At 37.8% G+C, this 21,145-nt stretch overlaps 2 protein-coding genes across 2 annotated transcripts; one reads left to right on the top strand and one right to left on the bottom strand.

The window, feature by feature from the left end:
• Nucleotides 1–6,006: 6,006 nt before the first annotated feature.
• On the bottom strand, nt 6,007–20,573 carry LOC110830949 (transmembrane protease serine 9). Its single transcript, XM_022066393.2, has 11 exons — nt 20,477–20,573; nt 20,192–20,277; nt 19,997–20,085; nt 19,202–19,340; nt 18,103–18,517; nt 15,657–15,894; nt 10,879–10,985; nt 9,084–9,154; nt 8,825–8,913; nt 7,822–7,960; nt 6,007–6,515 (listed from the first exon to the last, which is right to left on the bottom strand). Exons 1-11 carry the CDS (start codon nt 20,520–20,522, stop codon nt 6,105–6,107), a joined length of 1,830 nt encoding a protein of 609 aa, XP_021922085.2. The 5' UTR covers nt 20,523–20,573; the 3' UTR covers nt 6,007–6,104.
• Nucleotides 12,328–15,986, top strand: LOC110830964 (trypsin-1). The gene is made up of 5 exons (XM_022066413.2): nt 12,328–12,393; nt 12,536–12,621; nt 13,961–14,049; nt 14,351–14,483; nt 15,471–15,986. The coding sequence occupies exons 1-5, from the start codon at nt 12,348–12,350 to the stop codon at nt 15,876–15,878; spliced, it is 762 nt and encodes a 253-aa protein (XP_021922105.1). The 5' UTR covers nt 12,328–12,347; the 3' UTR covers nt 15,879–15,986.
• Nucleotides 20,574–21,145: the final 572 nt, after the last annotated feature.

The following is a 21,145-nucleotide window of genomic DNA, read 5'->3' as shown; positions in this document are numbered from 1 at the left end:
TTTCGCCCTTCTGCTATGGGGCGGTTTCCCCAGCGGCTCTGTGGCAGTGCAGGCGTTCAGACTCAGACTACGTCATTTGCATAGAATAAAATGGAAGAAAGGAAAATCGACGATTTCCACCCATGGATATTTTCTTACGTAAAATTCACCCCCCCCCCTTCCCCTTTGTGTTGTGAATTGAATTTTATGGACGGCACGGATTGTTCGATTTTGTCCGTCCATCGGCATGTCAAAAAGCGAATGCTAGTAAGTGGAAGAAACGATTATATAAAATTAACTGTTTAATATTTCCATGTAAAAATTTGCCGATTCTAACCAAGAGTTAACATGCTTTTTAAAAAAGTTTATTTTCCAATTTCCATAATGCATTATTCTGTACGTATACAGAGCGTTCCATTTAAAACGCATCCTTATATTACACGCGTGCTCTTACACGGGCACAAAACGACCTAACCAATGGCAATATTAAATTCTTGTAGCCGATGACGTAATTTCAACTGTTCTTTCGCTCGATAAGCACTTGTCATAAACGAACACTTCCTACATCCAGAAACGTTTTACCAGTCGGTGTGTTCGATATTTGAAGATTTCCGTCTTCTGGGTTGTTGCGCTGTGTAGTCTGGTCGATATTAACCAACGTTTCAGAGGTCATACACTCTCGCCCTGATGACGGAGGCAGTATGACCTCTGAAACGTTTGTTAACATCTACCAGACTACACAGCGCAACAACCCAGAAGACAGAAATCTTCATACTCTGATGATGGAGGCAATATGACCTCTGAAACGTTGGTTAACATCGACCAGACTACACAGCGCAACAACCCAGAAGACGGAAATCTTCATACTCTGATGACGGAGGCAGTATGACCTCTGAAACGTTGGTTAACATCGACCAGACTACACAGCGCAACAAATCTTCATACTCTGATGACGGAGGCAGTATGACCTCTGAAACGTTGGTTAACATCGACCAGACTACACAGCGCAACAACCCAGAAGACGGAAATCTTCATACTCTGATGACGGAGGCAGTATGACCTCTGAAACGTTGGTAAACATCGACCAGACTACACAGCGCAACAACCCAGAAGACAGAAATCTTCATACTCACCGCTGTGAGAACCTCAAATGTTCGATATGTCTTTGTTTCACGTACAGCACCAATCGATTTCGATGCGAAATAATTTTCGAGAATGAATACACTTCCTGCTAATAAATATACCGTGTATGCAAATAGCAGCTTTTGCGCAACTGACATGATCAGCGGCCTAGTAACCAGGGTGGCTTCGACTCGAGTGTCTTAGGGGTAATTTTGGAGAGTCTCTTGCACGGGGGTAGATCTGCTTAAGATATAATCTTTGTACAATAACAATTGTTGTTGGGTTGCATTTTAAATGGTACTTCTGTACATTTAAATCACGATACACTGCAGATGTCGCCCCGCTCAGATACATTACAGAATTTCCTAGTCTTTCCTGAAACACCATATGGTTCGTTGCTTTATTTGAAATATTTTATTTTAATGAGATATTAATTCTTTGAAGCTCAGTGGTAATGACATGTATCAACTGTTTTAATATTCACTTCCGTATTATTGTTTGTAGTGGAAGGACATTGTGTTTTCTTTGAGGTAGGAGTTGAATTTTTAAATATTATGTAGACGACCTTTGGCCTTTAGAGAGTTAAAACATTTTACTTGTAGAGGGAATTTCCTCAATTTGTGAATGCTTGAATTATAATAGAAAAACCCAACAGAAGGGATAAAGTATTGCACTTTAATCACATATTTAATCTGAAACATACGTCCATACATGTTATCTGTCAGGCTTAATATTCCACTAGATTACTGACAGAGATTATGGAATTGAGCAGTCGTTATAATGGGTATGCGGGAAAATCCCAGCAGGATTTCTGAAGATTGTATTACAGTCTGAGACAATGCTTTCTGGACCAGACAAAGGGTCCAACTAAAAGAAATGGAGTCCAGAGTCACATTTAATTGTCTTGAATGAAAATTCCGTTTTATCCAATCGAATACAGCCTCCCTTTACGTAGTGACATCAGAACATAAATTGATAAGAAATGTATTCATGAACAATATAATCTTCGGCGTATGTAATTCAGATATGAAAGCAGTCGCACTTAACTGGTAACTAAACAAACACTTACCTATGACCACCTCCAGAACCCTGTAAAGTCCGTAACCTTATCTGGCTGTGTTCTCTACACGTCATATTTTCAGAATTACCAAACAATTTGTTATTAAACTTTATTTGCACGAAATAACGAAGATACTGGTGGTGATGTCTTTCCGTCAGTCCTCAGGTTTCAATTCGAGGACCGCTGAATGGATTTTTAAGATACTTATGGACATTAGTATATTATACAGAATCAAGTGTCGACGTTGGTATTTGATAAATTCTGATATATTTGCCCAATATTATTTTAGAGACATTACATTTTATTATTTAAAAATAACTATATTATGTTCTTATCAACGTTGACCTATAATCCTGAATACATCGAGGTACTTATTCTAATTTATGTATATATTTTTTTTAAATGTTTATGAATACTAATTGTAAATATTTATTCCATTAAAATGTTAAGAAATATTTACTACTTCTGAACATAAGACTATACGTAGGTGTGATGTGATAACTAATCTTTTTATTTTTGTTCTTGAAAGGTTAAAAAATGAAGCAGAACGTCGGCTATCGTTATTGATGTTTTTATGAATTTTCTTGGTTTCTTGATGCTAAAATAACATACCGCCTCATTTTGGTTAAGGAGTAAAAAACTTTTTGTCTTTCGAGGTTATTCAATAAATTTAGCAGTTGTGAATATCCCGTTAAATAGGCCGGCTGTTCAAAATACTGTTTTATTTTACGCTTATGGAAGAGTCTTGGCATATGGTCTTAAGGATAACTAAGTACCACTGATACCTTGGGTGAGACCAAAGACAGTAAAATTAGGAATATTTTTGGCTGCGGTCGACTTGTCTGGTATTCCAGCCAGCAGTTTGATCAAAGAGACAGGCTCGGTACCAGGCGTATCATCTACCACGCTCCTACGTTCACGCTCTGTGAGGAAGAAGATTCAAAGATGGATATTTGCACATCTTCGTATGGAGAATTACTTTGTTAGGCTTCACCGCGTTTAAAGATCGTTGCGAATGTAAGCCTTGGGGAAATTTTATGAAACAAGGCGCGAGAATTTTTTAGTCTTGTTGTATGAAGGGCTGATCGTCGACGTCGACTTGTGAGAACGTTTTCCTCAGAGACAAGAAGACAAGCCAGGTATATCTGAAGACAAAATAGAAAGAAGGAGGCAAAGGGGAATAGAGAAGGCTCACAAAGTAAGAAAAGCAGAAATTGTTATCAAAGGTGGACTGAGAGATCTTTGTGCCAGAGGCTCGGAGGAAAATCTCCCTCCTTACCCAATCAACAAACTTGTAAAAGGAAGAAGTGAGCTTGTACCATCCTCTTTTCCTTCCATATATTTGGTTCAAATCGTGATAGGGAACGCCTACAATTTCTTTAACTCTAAAATTCATTGTACTTTGAAGAAAATAAAATGTTTTAGAGAAATAATTCATATACGAAAAATGCCTGTTAATGACAAGTGAGAAGTGACTGTCTTCTTATCTTTGTAACATTTCAGGAGAACGATAATGAATCACAGAAAAATTATAAGTTTCTTTCGTATGTATTGTAGGTCGTACGAAGCTGCCCCCCCCCCCCAAATTTTTCCAGCTAGGGTTAAACTTAACTTTAGCATATTTCGTATTTTAAACTGAATGAGACCTGAACTTTTATACGTACATACCTAAATTTATATATCGTGTCTGTAGAAAATTCACGAAAATAAACAAGTCATTTTCGCAACAAATTAATCTTTCCAAAGCAACGAAAGTAATGCCCCTAATGTATTGTGCGTAGATCTATAATCATTTTGGAAACGTAGTAATCGAATATTTTGAATCACATTATAATGTCAATCTTCGTCTAGTTAAGCGACACATCCTTTGTTCAGAATCTCTGTATCAAAATAAATATTAATTTGTTTACACCATTGTCAGTTACCAAGATAATGCTTATTAAAATCCAATAGATTATAATCTGTCTGATTTCTAACTGCGTACGAACAGTCCAGGGATTTTACAATGATAAGAGCATGCTGCCTTCTTAATTCAAACGCCAGTGTTAAGGGAAAACCTTTCCTGATGAGAATAGGATTTTAGGAAACACGCTTGGTAATAATTGTTTCTTCATGGTCTGGTGATTACATAAGCTCAATCTTTATTTGTATTATTGTTATGGGTGTTGATTGCTTTATTTCGCTCAGAATAGGGTCCAATGACGGTCTCATATGAAGGTGGTAATTAACCATAGCTTGCATACAGTACAAGATGGAACTTTTTATTCATTAGCTGATCGATTGTTAGCTTCTCAAAACGAATTACGCTATATATAATTTATATATAGGAGATATATTAAACTATTATCAGAAGGTCATTGAGTCGGAGGGAGTGGACTGTATTCCACTAGACCAGGGGTTATCAACCTTTTTGGCTGGCGTACCACTAATTATAATTTAACACATTAAATGTACCACTAACCAAATGCGTTCAGGGAAATCTGTTGTTTATGTTAATATTAACTTTTGATTTTCTTACTTAGTTCGCGTACCACCACTGGTACGTGAACCATAGGTTGAGAAAGGGTGAGCTAGACCATGATATTGTTCAGTGACCGGTTGTTTTGGGAGCGGTAATAAATTGTTTTGTTCAATAAAGCATAGAATTTCATGACTCCTTTAAGGATATGAGCTTATAAACAAGAGCTATGCTTGTGGAGCTATGACAAAATCTTCGAATTTATTTCAAAAATTTAAGTCGTTTATGTTCAAGTTGCGATAACAAGTCCCGTAGAGCTTTGTATAAATGCGCCATTAGACTATACGTGTCTTGTGAAGGGATATAGTTTGGTGCCTCCCAGTTTTCTGTCCAGTACGGCAGCCGTGTATTCGCGTCTGAAATCTCTCCATAGACGGAAGACGTACACAGAGCACGGACTGCTTTAATTTCAGGTAGTGTTGCTCTGTGCAGAGCTATGCTACAGTGAACAAAGAACTTTCAAACATGGAGGAGAATGCCAAAATTCACTGTCGTGAACTGTTTAAATTGAATAAGCATCATTGAAAGATTTGTCTGGAACCAATATTCCGTTGTTTACCTTGCTATTGTGGATCCGTGTTTGTGGTGGTTCCTTGTGGTTCTCACATACTGTGTAATGTAAGTAACTCATATAAGAATCGTTGAATATTTCTGAAATGCGTGGAGCAGTAACACGATTTTCTGTGGAAGGTTTACTGATTTATTCCAGGAAACGTATTCATTTCTGTGAAATTCCGCCATAGCAAATAAACATTTTCTTGTAGAATGCAGTTTTCGTAACTTTTATTGTTAACAGAACTCCAGATGAATTGAAATTGACGAGAAGTTATTATTATTTACTGCATGTATAGGTTATATTATTTATTGTGAATGTTTTAACTGAGATGTATAAAACACTTGTTTTCAGGAGCTTTTATTATTAGTAAAATACTAGTAGAAGCAAGAAGGAAATGCTTATGAACCCTTTGAAATCGAAGCTTGTCTTACTACTATTAAAACATTCACAAACATACATGCATCATAATAAACTGGATATAGTATATGCGTATTTATAAATAATGCAAGTTTGTTGGGAATGTTGATTATTATTATATAAATAATTACTTGCTTTGAGTTCAGCATAATAATTAAGTTCATTTAATGTTGATACTGCATCTGTAGTAACCCTACATTGTCTCAGAAACCAAGCGTTTAATCGTTAAAGGAATTTCAGTGGATTGTATTAGCATGCAGCTCAGCTTGTCCTATTCTGCTCTTGAATGCGAGCTGTTAGTGTTCATGAAGGAAGCTTCACAAATGGCGTATGTTTCTAATACCAGTAAAACAGTTTGATTACCTCGCAAAGCACAATCATGAAACTTTATTTACATACTTAGTGTTGAAGAACAACAAAACAATGCCTAAACAAATGAACGTTCACAGTCATTAAAATTCAAGGCCAGTATAGTCTGATACCCAGGCCCTGAATTTGGTGACGTCAGTGTATACTGTCGGGAACTTTGGTTCCCCACAGCCGTAGCTCCAGGCCATCACACCGATGAGCTCTTCTTGGAAGACCAGAGGGTCCCCGGTGTCACCCTGGCATGGACCACCGCTGGTACTCGTGGCACAGATCATACGCTCCGTGACAAAATTGTTAATGCCGCTGTAAGCATACTGACATTCGTTGAAGTACACGATCGTCACGTTCTTTTCAGTGAGTAGTGGAGATAACCATGCCCCAGGGTAAGGTGAACCCCATCCACTTACTCTCGCAATATTGCCCTCGAACGGAACCTCTGTTGCTATGGTGACAGTGTTATTTGTTGTATTTCCGAAAGCAATCTCTTCAGAAAGCTGAAATTGAAATAGGTTAATGTAATTCATTTCCAATCTCTATTGATGTGTGAAACATGGGTAAGAATTATCAAGTTCAGAACACAGTACGGAGATGCTGTAATTTTTGAAATCTGCAACTTTTAAAAAAATTATGCACAAATAAGTTACTAAAATATACTTTTTTTTTAAAAAAAATTGGCTACTGAGGCCCGCAAGTATTATTAAAAAGGATATGCTTTTATTAAAACTGGGAACCTGTCAAATGTCTGCAGGTCTCCATTTTACCTCTAAAGAAACTAATATACCTCCATGCGTGATAATAATAAATATGAAATAACCCAACTTAAGACATTATGAATGATATATGTGGTGCTGACGGAGGTGTGTAATCGATGTCTATGACAATAGTAGAGTCATTGCTAAAGACTTTCAAATACCATATTCTGCGTCCGGAGTTTAGAGCTATCAACTTTCGTTCAAACCTTCAGCTCCGTTTTTGCCTTGATGTCTTCTTCCTGGTCTTCAATTTGACCTATTTTAAGGGCACCGTCTTGTAATGATGATGCATATTTTCTCTAAGTATGTGTCCAGCTGTTGTAATGTTTCTTGATTTGTGTATGACCTCAGATAATCTTCCATACTTCATATACCTCTGATAACGTGCAATACGTAATATTGACATAACAAATAAAATATAATGAACTGTCGAATACAGTATGGTTTGAAACGCCGTACGGATATCCCAAGAAAATAATGGTCTGTTAATTCTGAGGTAGAAAAGACAAGTGAGATGGTGGTCTTCTGATCTGTAATGTCGTGGAGACTTGTACGTAAACACCAACGTCTTGAAGAAATATACTGTCCCATCTTCATGGCTGAAGTGGAGATAGGGACAATACTTGTCTGTAGTAGACAGCATATCGTAAATATATTATATTATTATGAATTATTTGTCTTTACAAAACAAATACTTTTATGCCCATTTGAACTAGAAAATTGTAAGAATATTAATGGCCTGAAGATGAACAGTATAGCCTGAAAAATGGCGCCAAAAATTATGGTAAAGGCGTGTAATAAATCGGCTCACAAGTTCACGAATTTATCATTTGTTGTGTGAAGATGCAGATTTAACAATATTATATGGTGAGGGTAATTTTCTTCGAAGCTTTGGTATTTACCTCCAAGTCCATATAGCGTGGCAATCCAGAACAACAGCGATATACGAACCTGAAGGAAATGACGTTACCGGAATCTGGCAGCTTTAACTTCGCTCTCTACACAAATATTTCGCAAATTTATTACCGAGTTTCACTTTAAATCTTACCCTTATAAGAGCGATGTCGTAGTCCATGGTTTCTGGTTCATATTTTGGGTGAAGTACGTAAAATGATACATTACGAATTTGTCCCAGTATGTTTCTCATCGGGGCAGTGGCTCGGATAGTCAACTCCGAGGAATCCAGACTAAAGGACACACAAAAAAGAATTATGTAAGATTTGAGGTTTTAACAGCGGTGAGTATGAAGATTTCTGTCTTCTGGGTTGTTGCGCTTTGTAGACTGGTTGATGTTAGCCAATGTTGAATCGCCCTGATGACGGAGGCAGTATGACCTCTGAAACGTTGGTAAACATCGACCAGACTACACAGCGCAACAACCCAGAAGACAGAAATCTTCATACTCTGATGACTGAGGCAGTATGACCTCTGAAACGTTGGTAAACATCGACCAGACTACACAGCGCAACAACCCGGAAGACAGAAATCTTCAAAAAGTAATTACTTTCAATTCACTTCTTTGAAATTTTATGACAGACTGCGACGTGATTCAATAAATACACGGTGTTTTGTTTGAGAGATCCGAGGTTGCCACGGCGGTAAAAATGTCAATGCTTATCTTCTGGGTTTCTACCTCCATGTGGACTTATAGGTCGATGCCTACGCTTCGGAGGACAATACTGATTATGTAGCCTTGAAGATGGATGCCTTGTGTTTCTTCGGAACTTTTGTGTCTACTTACAAATCAACAGCGATTTACAACACAGAAGACAAGCAACAACATTGCTGTTTCATTTTTATTTTCTTAATTAACGATGCTGTCAGGAGCTCAGATTACATAACGTGGAATGACAGGATGATTAATGAATAATTAATTGGAAGGTTTGCAGAATTAAGCGGCTGTGGCCTAATTTGAGGTACTATTTTAGAATTTGATTTGAAGAAGTAATATTTATCAACTCGCCTTTTCTGAATAATTGTGTTAAAGTTGAAGGATCAAATTCAGTGTTGTTCTTGGCTTCTAAATCAAAATGTGATCGTACCTTACTTACTCTTTAATGCAGTGGGCTACAGTAAGTGCCCAAGTAGGGCTAACCATAGAACCGCTACAGCGATGTGCATGACTGAATTCTATGGACACCTTCAACAAGCACAGAAGAAAGGTCATGATGATTATTATGTCATTCACTCCGTGTTGGTTTAAATGTGAAGTTATTTGCAAAACACGACAGAAATTTAACAACAGAATAAACAGGAAAATGGTTTACAGTAGATCTTCCCTTCCAGCCACAAACCTGACCACTCAGTTACCTGGTATGGTATCGCCCATGGGTCCGACACGGATGCCTGGACAATACGGCTATTCGGATGAAGCTCTGTTCCTACAAAACAGAGAAGCACAGGATCATTATTAAAACTATAGTTTTCATAAGTGTACCCTGCCTGGCGAATCTGAAGGTCTTGATACTTGTATCGGGTGTTTTTTTTTATTAAGTGCCACCATATAAATTCATATAGCATCCCGTAAATACATTTGTTGAGTCAAATAATTTACGACACTGTCAATTCAGTCCCATTTATTGTGATCATGACCCTAAGAACCGCATGTTTTCTATAAAAGTAAATCGCTAACGGAAGCAGTCCGAATTTGACAACCTAATATTTGCTCAGGTCGTCAAGAAATTTTCTGCATTTTATGGAACTTGAGGATTCATTATTATATTTGCAAGGGTTTGCCACTAAAACCCCACCAAGATTATTTCACCCGATATTCTCACATCCTATTTCTTAAAGATCCAGTTTAAAACTTCATTCCCATGAGGCAATTTAAATAATTTGATAAGAAGGAAAATGTAGATGAAATTAGTTTCGATTCTGTAATAAGAAAATGTAGCTGGCACACTTGACCACTTTGCTGAAAGTGATTATACGTATCATCTGAAAACTATATGTTATTTACCCGTAAGTTCAACGGGCGTCCCTTATCAGAATTTCATGCCCGTATCAATATATAAACACACCATATCAGTTCATAAATATTCTATGAAGTTAGTATTATGTTATCTCAGATACAGGTATATCTAAAATACACACTTTTAAAAAAAATTATAATGTAATTTACGAGATATTTTATCTGATTAATCACGTTATGACGAATTCTCGAGAACGTGGGACGTCGCAACTGACACGCTTATCTTTTAAAACCCAAACCTAAACTTGTTATATTACTTTGTTTCATTTGATTAATTAAATTAAATTATATTAAGCATGTCCACGCAAAGTCACTTATTTGTGTATTACGTGATGTATAATTTATCTTATTCGTTACATGTGTGAGAAACAATTTAAGTAAAATGGTGTTTTTATTTTAAATTGCAAGTGATCCACGAAGGTCCTGGAACTATTAATGTTTCTCCTGAATATGTAACCACCACATATATATCACGTTGAAGAAATACGTTTTATCATTCATAGGTGCTTTATAATTGTTGCTTTAGACGAATTTCTGACTTCACACAACGTACTTACGGTTCAGTGATACCAAAACCTCTTGAAGCTCAGATAATGAATTCATAATTCGTATTTGGTCATATCTTTACGTAAACGTATTGACTTACAAACTTTTTCAGGCCTCGTTTATATCAATTTATATCGTTAAATTTACGTAATTTGAAACAGAGAATATAAAGTATATGAACATAGGACAAATGAAGTTGTTAAACGACTTTAATATTGCAGTCTGTAATCCATAAAAAGCGTTTTGGAAAGATGGTAGTGTTCTAGGTGGTTGCGCCGTGTAGCCTGATAAAAGTTATCGACGTTTCTGTGGCCCGTGCTGCCTCCATCATCAATCTCCGTGATGAAGGATTTAGCAGGTAGTCCCGAAATGTCGACAAACTTCTACCGGACCACCCAGAAGACAGCCATCTTTGTACGAGCCACCAACGGATTTGATTTGTGTCGTAGTTTTTACACGCGAAAGCAAATTTCCAACAGTAAGGTGGTAGGCAATTTGTATATCTAGTGCTGAGACTAACATTTGATGTTCTGGAAGTTTGAGAGTGGAAGACGAGTGATATTACTCAGCAGTCTTTTTAAAACTTACCTGAACAAGAAGCAAAAATCACTGAAGTGAAAGCCAATATGTGAAACATGATGATAGATTTCAAATCGTCTCCAACTTCACTAACATTTAACATCTGACGTTGAATACGTTAAAAGGCCGTGTTGTGGCCTGCGTTGCTGTTTGTTATCTGTAAACTAAAGTTAGATCCCAGATATCTTATCACGGTATTCAATACATGATCAGCGTATTTCAGATGTTTAAAACAGTGGATTAGCCGTGAAAATTATAAAAGTAGAGTTATGCACTTTATTTTTAAAAAAATGTATTATAAATATTTGCTGTAAGAAAATTAATATCCTGTTGTGAGTTCTGCCAAATGACACCTCCGCTCAAATAACTCCTTCAGTTTTAGCTATGCAACATTATTCCATGGTAGTCAACCTGTGATCGACAGTTGCATAACGATACTGTAACCGCACAGCAATTTTAAATTGTCCTTGAGACAATGCGGAAGGCAAACGTTAGGTTGGTAGTATATCGTACTTTTATTCCAAGAAATAATGAATCTTGTGTAATTAAAATGGCACGAAACTGTGTCATACTCTTCTGTTCTGTCCTATGAAGCAACGCGGGAAGTATTTTAAAAAAAAAAAGAGAGAGAGAGAAGACCAGCACCAATGCAGGAGACATGATGCATTGTGCGAAATACGTGGAAAACTTCAGTTATATATAAACCAGAAACATGATTTGTAGTTCCTGTCTGTTTAATCTGCCCTTCAGGGAACGGAAATAATATAATTCTGCTTTGAATTCGGGAGGCCTTCGATTTTAACCCATTTTAAACTTTTTCTCGTTATATTTCTCTCCTCTAATGGAAATATGTCACATTTATTGTGTAACTAATACATATTCAAATATCACAAAGATGTAGACAAAACACTTCAATTTTACACAGAATGTAAATTTGGATTGAGATTATTGTGTTAGTTTACAGTTTATCGGTTTCTCATGGGTATTTCAAGAAAATGGTTCTGAATTACAACGCGAAAGTTATACTCGTATATATAATTGGAGTAACTTTGCTGCATATCTTAAATACTAGTCCAGTACGCTAATTGCTAGACAATAATGGACGTTATGTGACGTAATGAATCAGCTATTTTCACAAACATTTAGGGGAATCGGTAACAATTTGGTGTTAAGAACTAACTTTACGCAATGTTAATATATCCACTTGAAATGGTTGTGTATGTTAATTCATATCTCGCACTTGTAAAAGTGACACATTAATTTTTAGTGCGAAAATTTCATGTTGTATTTCCCACGTAAAATTCCCCAAATGTAAAATCTGGTTTGAGGTATTGAGGTTATCAAGTAATCTTGATCTAAAAAAAGGGATATCCCGTCAGTTTCACGTAATCAGTTTATCACAAAAGATATTTAAATGTATAAATTCATTAACGAATGCAAACGTTGTCACTTCCTGCTGGAATCACAGAAGCTGCATCATGTTTCGCCTTGTGATCTTCACTTCACTGTTTCTTTACTGTTTTGGTATGTTACTTATTTTTGATCAGTTTATGGACTTGGGTTATTAACACACCATCTAAAATAAATGGAACTTTATTTTTTTTTTGATACCGTGTCAAAAAGGCTAAGTCAATGTTGCAGACAGGATTGCTGTTTAAATTTGCAGGTGCTGTTCACTTCGCCACGCGCACCGGTTATGATGGACGCATCGTTGGTGGCAGCCCTGCTAATATAACCAACTACCCTTACCAGGTACTATGAATGGCTGTGCACATATATATGATATTTAGAAGCAATCGGGTATGTTTATATTGTGTTTACTTAACGACGCTCTTAGTAAGTCAGACTGTAAAATACATAGTCCAATGGTTACTGAAATATGAATCGGAATAAATGCGGTAGGAAGAGGTCGTGGTATATTTTTAAGTGCTGTCCTAGCATTTGTTTACGGACTGAAGAAAAACGCGAGGAACTTCAATGAAAATAGCTGGTCTCCGAGCCGAGGCGTGAACCTGGTACCTGAAAACAGAGAAATCTCCACTCGGCCAGCGACGTTTCGTCACTCTGGTGTAGGCTGTGTCTGATATCGTCTTTCAATGAACCGCGTTCCGTCCACCAGTTGGTATCTACGTATATGACTTTGAATCGACTCACGCCACTTAAAGGATTTGAAGGAATTAGTTTAACATTACGGGCTGTAAAATTTAAGCATATGTTACCATGAAATGAACGGCAGAACACAATTAAGTCTCAGAAAATTAATGGGAACGCAGACTAAATTAAGGGAATTTTACGTAACATAGCAGGAAACACTCTGGTGTTGAAGAAGACGTGGGTTTCAAATCAGAGAGACGATCAGTTTGGAGGCAGCACAGATGAACTTGTTAATAGCACTACTGTGATTTACGAAACACGGATCGGCAGAGGAATGCGGATTAAAAGAAAATGATACAAGTTCAGAATGTAGTGAAAGCCGTACGTGATTGTCAAAGAGATTGGAAAAGGAACGCAGTGAAAGAGAATACCAAATTAGCGCTGTACTCTAAAGTAAGTTGACGAAAGGAGCAGGAGATGTTGGACTTTTAGGTACAGCCAAACGTTTCGGAGGAACATACTACTTCCATCTTTAAGGCGTTAGAACCTAAAGACCAACATCCGCGAGAGTAAAGAATTTGAAAACATGCTGATATTTAACCACAAAGAACTTGAAATAAGATAGAAGAGATTCAGGCAGAATCGCAGATGGTGCTTGACAGGCTGACAAAGAAAGATTTCCAGGGATGCTTCCAGGCTTGGCAGCGGCGTTGGGATCGTTGTGTTCACTCCCAGGAGAACTACTTCGAGGGTGATGGATGAATTTAATACCTGAGATAAGTGTACGGGTTTTTATAGGCTCAGTCTTGAAAATTTCCGATCGCACCTCGTACATCCGCGAGAGTAAAGAATTTGAAAACATGCTGATATCGAACCACAAAGAACTTGAAATACAAAATCTTGTGTTAGTGTCGATGGGACATGTCAAACATTTGGAGATAAAGGAAGGAAAGAAACGAGGACATTTTAAAATCTTAATAAGTTTTCCTCCCTGTAGGTTTCCTTGGAGTACCGCCTCTTGCATGACTGTGGCGCTTCTGTCATCAGTGTGAACTGGGCTGTGACCGCTGCTCACTGTACACATGAGTAAGTTTGACGTCAGAGTTCAGTAAATACTTCCAGGAACTTCATGAATTCTTTCAGATATTTTGCAGGACCACTGTTCATTAAAAGGAGCACAGGAATTAAGGCTTAATCTTCGACAATTTTCTGGGATGTCTTGTTATGTTCAAATTCGTAATATCTCTGAATCTTCCGTCTCTTAAAATAATAGAAATTTGATATTTTGTGAAAGCGAAAGCGAAATATATGTTCTGTAACTAATTGTCCTTTATGAAGACAGTCTGAAATTAATTCAGGTGTAATAATATGTTTATTTTACATACAGTCGACCGCCTAGTTTAATACGCCTGCGTGCTGGAACTTCATTAAAAGGAATTGGAGGGTCCCTGCACCCAGCGTCGGAGATTGTTGAACATCCTGAATACTGGAACGCCGATTATGATATAGCTGTTATAAAGGTGAACTTCCTCGACTATGGTTTCAGTTAGTGCCCAGAATTCGTCTGAGCTTATGGCCTCACGTGCATTGAGCCGCTGCGAGAACAGTGGTTCAACTCCAGTGACAATTGTCCCAGCCGGGAAAAGATCCCAACGTTGCTGTCTGCAGTACTTCACTTTATTAACTTGGTTGTGTGCTGAATATTACAAGTATAAATCATGTTTGGAAAGTAGAATAATACTGGTAAAACAAATCATATATATAACTAAACATTTTGCTTTGTCGCACAGAAACGTAAGTGCTAATGCCATAGCAAAAGCTCGTCTCAGTAATATTTATATATTGAGTCCGTACCTCGAAGAAAAAGTAACCGACAGTCATTATAAGGATCAACTGATTAATTCTGTTTAATGAAATAATCGTTGTGTACTCTGACATCCTGGGAAAAAATATTAAGGCGTCGACACTAACCTGTTTCTTTGTAATAATTTTATTTTCAATTTTTTTTCACTGTTTATATTTTTATGTGAAGGTGGTTGTATTTTTAATGTATTCTTTGACGGCTGCAGTGAGAATTATACGAAAGCATATATTTTGTTGGCAAAACTCACAACTACGGAGTGTTAATGTAGATATCTATTTAAAGATTAGGACTTAAAGAATTAATAACGACAGTAATTATGACACCGTTGAATTTCGAAATCCGTAAAATATTACCAGTTTCTAAATTGTTACTGTGGTAGACGAGAGAATAATATGAGAATGGTTATTGACGAAATGGGGTGTTAGTGTGTGGTCCGGATTTAACTCACCCTGGATTAGTGACAAATGGCGGGGTTTTGTGAACACGGTATTGAACCAGTAGGCAACAGATTTCTTTACTAGCTGGAAGATTTCTTCCCAAGTTCTCTGCTCCTTGGAGTTATATCTGTCAGTGTTTTTATACTTTGTATTTGAAAGTTCGCTATTGTAAAACAGCATCACCTATCTTTCGATACCTTCTGCAGGTATCTGTGCCCTTCGAATTTAGGGAGAGTGTGCAGCCTATCCCAATGAATTCTGTAAACCTTCCGTTTGGAACTCAAGTCGTTGTCACTGGATGGGGCAGACTTCAAACTGGAGGTACTTCGCAGTCACAGCTACAGCAGGTTCAGGTCAACGTCATGGACTACGAAGAGTGTAACAGTGCTTACTGGGAGTACGAGGGTATCACACCACGCATGTTGTGTGCCGGTGTGACAGCTGGCGGAAAAGATTCTTGCCAGGGAGACTCAGGAGGCCCTCTGATGGCCAACGGCAAACTCTCTGGTATTGTCTCGTGGGGTGATGACTGCGGCAGAGCTGGGTTCCCTGGTGTGTACACTAACGTTGCTGTGTTGAAGAACTGGGTGACATCTGTTACTGGAGTCGAGTGAAGTGATACTAAAATCACTGTTAGCGATTTTCGGGAACTGTAACTCATAATGCATTATTTTGACAATTTTGTATTAAATTGCAGCTCAATAAAGAACTAGTGTTGAAAAGTAATATTTCATTACCTGAATAACGCAATTCCATAATTAATTAATTCACTAAAATTTATCGTCTTAATAAAGATAAATATAAACAGTTCCTCCGTTTTTAAAACAGAGTACAAAGTTTAAAAACAGAAACATACTGAATAATAATATTTAACCAACTCTATTTACTAAAGATGAAGATAGTGTTGGTATTGATTTAATTTATACACTAAATGATAAACGAATATTCTGAATATATATTATAATCTCATGAGCTAAATTATGCTTTAAGGAATATTTGTATTAAAACTACATATTGTGGAATACAACTAATATAATAGCAAAATATTAAAATATTTGCCTTAGAAAGCCTATTTCAATGTACTTCTACGTTGTTACGTCATGTCTGCTTTATTTGAAACGTGTTGCTTTTAATATGACGAAATGTACATAGAAAGCTTTACGTACTGACAACCTGTTTTTATTCACAATGTCAGGACGTTAGATTACAGTAATTTCCCTAGGATATATCTGACCACATAACGTTTGTACGGGCTCTTTGTTACTATTGTTAACATACAAACGAAAAAGCGATGACGATCCTAATTCCAGATTATTTATAACAGATAACAATTCAAACTCTTTTTAATCCACAAGCATAAAAAGTCGCTGGTCATTGATATTTCTTCTTCTGTGGCTCTCCGGTCCGTATTCGGTCCATGGCCTCCTCAATTCTCCTCTTCCATTCGGTCCTATCCTCCGCTCAGGAGCAGTGTGGCATCCGTTTGAACTGCATCCTCCCATCTGTTCCTGGGTCTTACAACTGGTCTTCTTCCTCCAACACTTTCTTTTAATTCGGATGTCGTCCATCGGAATCAGGTGACCTGCCCGTTGTAGTCCCTTGATTTTTATAAATTATGACAATGGTATATCTTTATATAATTTATAGATTTCCTGATCAGTTTTTATCCTCCATTCACCTGCTTCTTGTGGTCGGCCGAAAATTTTCCTCAGGATTTTCCGTACAAACCGATCCACTTTATCTGCTGCATTCTGGTTGAGTACCCAAGTCTCACTCCCGTATGATATTATGCTACGGATCAGAGTTTTATATAATGTGATTTTCACTTTCTTGTTTATTCTATGGAATTTTATCAGTGGTAATATCGAGAAATATGCTTTATTGGCCGCTTGGATTATGCTTTGTATTTCTACCATTTCCTCATTCTTATTTGTTATGCATACTCCCAGGTATGAGAATCTTTGCACCACTTCTATTTCATGTTCCTTGATCTTTATATGATGATCTAATGATCTTCTCCTTGTTTGATTAAGGCTTTTGTTTTCCTTGTGTTAATTGATATTTACAGAGAAGGCTAGCACTGGAGGGGTAGGGCCGCCGTGGAATGTTCCAGACGGTGTATTCCCCTCCTTAACCGAACCTTCCAGTAAGCGTACCTTCTAGAATCTAGAAGGTACGCTTACTAAAATCTAGATCCTTGTTCCTAGGATATTCCACGGATGGGCCGTCGGCTATATAGAGTCGCCTGCCCGAGTCTAGTTTTGGCGGTAGTCTTGCGTGGGTCTAGCGAGAATATTGTGTGGGGTCTCTGGTGGAAGAGTGTGAAGAGAGTGCGAAGCCATCGAGCGGTCTGGTATGGCGCCGAGGGCTGAGAGAGGATCGTGTGTGTGTGTGTGTGCGTGTGTGCGGAGAGCGTCAAACTTGGGACTAGAACGACTCGAAAGACAGTGCGTGTGATCTGAAGAGAGAGAAAGTGTGTGTATCACGTCTAGAGGTAGAGACCTAGGGGATTTGCCCGTATGTGTAGACTTTGTAAACTGATTTATTCATAATAAATCAAGGTTGACATAGAGACTAAGCAATAGTCGATAGGCGTCGACGTCACAACACGTTTCACCAGTTTTATATTTAGGTCACTCATCACGGCGTGTCAGGGATAAGTTCACATTCGCTGCCGTATTTAGGATATGGAGTGATTTTCAGGAAAAGGTTACACTGATGTATTTCATATCCATAATCCAAAGCGTTATAGAGCGCATTTATTTATTCATCTGATTTAGTGACGTACATTTTAAAGCTTCTGTAGACGTAAAATTAGCATTTCTTTATCGCAGTTTTATTTTCGGCCAACACCAGTTTGTTGCGTGACGAAGTCTCTGAGAGCTGCAACGTTGGAGTACACGCCGGGGTATGATGCCTCGGCGCAGCCAACTCCCCAGGACACAAGGCCGACCAGGTCTCCGTCAACGACCAGAGGGCCGCCAGAGTCACCTTGGCAGGCGTCCTTGCCTCCGCCGGTCACGGCAGCGCAGATCATATTTGAGGTGATCCCACCGTAGCTCGAATACGCGGAATTGCATTGCGCGAAGGATACAATATTTACTGTTACTGCCTGAAGCTGTGTTGGTAGAGACGATGATCCGGAGGACAATGTTCCCCAGCCACTAACCTCTGCAACAGCGCCAGCGTTAGGTTCTGAGACGGCCAGTGCAATTGGCTGAACCCCAGTACCGTAACTGAAGGCAACTGACACCTGGAAGTGACAAATATTCGGATCAGAAGAAATTTCTACAAAAATGAAATAATCTTCTACTTTGCAGGATTTACGTAATTAGTAACAGTTGAGGGTTTATTTTGCCCTGCGAACGAGGAACCTAAATACAGCTTATCCGTTATGATAATTAACTCCATGGAGAAGAGCGCGTATCGATACGATAACAGTTGCCCAGCTAGTCAATAAAATCCTCGCCTTTTGTGGAACGCGAAGGTTCATTTCAGTGTTCTCAAGTGCCCGAGACTGGTGCCTAATTTGATCCGGATTAATCCAGTACACACCCCCAAACCCTGTTTCCCTAAGATTTTCGTATTTTTTCCCCATCTATTCCTAAGCGTTCCAAGTGGTATCTTCCCTCAATGAAACCCTAACCAAAATTTTGTACGCATTTTACATCTTCTCATTTCAGTGAGACCCAGAAAATATTATTGGCATCGTCGGTATATGTGTAAGGACACATTTGCGTTTTACAACGTAACAGTGACAAATTCGCCAAGATTTAAATTAATTCTTTATTTCTCACAGGAATGCAAAGTCCTTGAAAATTCAAAACCAATTTCTGTTACTACAATGATTAGCTTGTTTTAGTAATAGTGTACTGGGAAAAATACATTAGACTGATTTCGTATAGCAGCAAGGTTTCTTTAAAACATTGTCACTTACCCTGGCGACAGCTACGTCGAAGTCGATTGTGTAGTAATCGTAATCTGGGTTAGCAATGAGTTCAGATGCTGGGTGGATGGAACCACCTGTACCCCTGGTACTGCTGCCAGCTCGGAATTGGACACGAGAAGCCGTAACTCTTTATATAACAAATTAATTTTTTGTTTTAATCCTTTCTATAATATTTCTGTGTGTATGATCCACTGGTTTTCAAGGCAGTTTATAATAATCAGACAATCGCACCAAAATTTATACTATCAGATCCTTTCAAGAATAAACCATATTCGTCGTCTGAAGTGATGACGTGTTTACTACGTTGATAACAATTATTTGCCACGAAAAATAAGATGTTATTTAATTAATATTTTGACAAAACGCTGCATTATTTCGGAATGCCATTGTTCTGAAAACACTCGTTGCATATGCTATAATATTTTTCTTGTATTTTAATTTGAAATGTTCATTCGACATCCACAATTGAATGCTAAATGTTTGTAAGACGCAAATATTGAATTTGTAGACTTCATACATTCTTGACGTTTGTGCTGATGATTTTATATCACCGTCTATACATTTGTAAAAGCAACATTTTATTTCAGAAGTTACTTTTTCTTTCTAATGAACGCATTAGATAAATAATACCTTGAAACCCAATATGCGTGTTTGCGTAATTATTATACTTTGATAAAGAAGTCAGTCTGTTACACAGAACACAATATTCCGAGCTACTTATGCATTAAGATTAATTTCCATAACCAATATCTCATCTTTTTAATCTTAGTAGTGGCATCTTACCCATCAACACAGTGAGCTGCTGTTATGACCCAGTTTGCACTGATGATCGAAGCACCACATCTGTGGCTGTTGCTGTACTCGAAGGAGAGCTGAAATATTTTCAAATGATTTATTTTACTCTTAATAACTAAATTCTTATCAACACACAGCTTTAACAAATTAAGTGATTAATCGGTTAGGTAGTCGTGGTTTTACCTGATGCGGATAGTCGGCAATGTCAACGGCTTCACCGCCGACAATTCGTCCGTCAAGACGCGGACGTCTGAGGCGGGGGGCAGCTCCTGGAAACAAGGAGAATTTGTGTCCAAAAAGTGCGCGGTGTTGAACTTCTATGATATTTATTCTCTCTTCCTTTATATCGCAAGTCAAATGTCAGTTATAATACGTGTAGTTTGGAGCGTGTTAATTAAGAAATCGTCATGTCGGTGCCGAAACGTCGGCGCTGTAATACTGTTTTTTAAAAAGAAACACAAGACTTACCCAGGCTGCAGACAACAAGGACAGCAAGTACCAGGAATCGGAGCATGTTGACGAATGTGATATTCTGTCATTTCGCTGCCTTTTATACACTTTAAGTTGCTACTTACCTGTCTCTTACCTGGCATATCTCCACAATCTTGATTTATCTTTCGTCCTTCGTTTGGATGGGAAAATCCAATCTCTTTATAACTGATTTGGTTTGGGAGTTTTTAGTCACACTTATCAGTGATTGAAGTTTTATATCAGTGAAATTTTCCGATTACGTTATTTTATGACGACGGAATTGGGACGATGAAGTTATTTCGTTCTAATTTACTCATAAGTTAACGGCGTAAGATATATTTCACTATAGAACCGGGTTTCTATTCGATATCTGAAGTAAATGAACTCTAGAAATATGGTATTAACCTCAGGTGTTATTCTTAAACTATTTTATCTTTCTTAATTTTTATATTGAGTTATTACTGGCTTTCCCCGCACAGTGAACCTTGCCAAATTTAAAAAAAAGTGCAGACACTGGGTAGTAACGCCGTGTGAACTTGTAGGTAGATAGGAACATATTACCTCCATCTTCAGGAATGAAGCAGGTAACTTTAGCAGCATTGATCTAGACTTATTTTCGGGAGGTATTAGCTTAGGCCTTACGGTGGGTACTCAGCTGACCGAATT

This window comes from Zootermopsis nevadensis, unplaced genomic scaffold, assembly GCF_977971745.1.
Source record: "Zootermopsis nevadensis isolate Lab colony 2312 unplaced genomic scaffold, Znev_1.0 Znev_ptg000008l, whole genome shotgun sequence".
Taxonomy (NCBI): Eukaryota; Metazoa; Arthropoda; class Insecta; order Blattodea; family Termopsidae; genus Zootermopsis; species Zootermopsis nevadensis.
The sequence above is the reverse complement of the archived record's forward strand: the minus strand, read 5'-3'. Positions and strand labels throughout refer to the sequence as shown.

Excerpts from the sequence above, each read along its gene's own strand:
- LOC110830949 (XM_022066393.2), bottom strand. The coding sequence starts at position 20,522 with ATGCTCCGATTCCTGGTACTTGCTGTCCTTGTTGTCTGCAGCCTGG. Across the intron at positions 18,518-19,201 it reads TCGACGTAGCTGTCGCCAGG|GTGTCAGTTGCCTTCAGTTA; the intron begins GTAAGTGACAAT and ends TGTCACTTCCAG. Across the intron at positions 6,516-7,821 it reads ACGACATCGCTCTTATAAGG|CTTTCTGAAGAGATTGCTTT; the intron begins GTAAGATTTAAA and ends TTTCAATTTCAG.
- LOC110830964 (XM_022066413.2), top strand. The coding sequence starts at position 12,348 with ATGTTTCGCCTTGTGATCTTCACTTCACTGTTTCTTTACTGTTTTG. Across the intron at positions 12,622-13,960 it reads TAACCAACTACCCTTACCAG|GTTTCCTTGGAGTACCGCCT; the intron begins GTACTATGAATG and ends TCCTCCCTGTAG. Across the intron at positions 14,484-15,470 it reads ATGATATAGCTGTTATAAAG|GTATCTGTGCCCTTCGAATT; the intron begins GTGAACTTCCTC and ends TACCTTCTGCAG.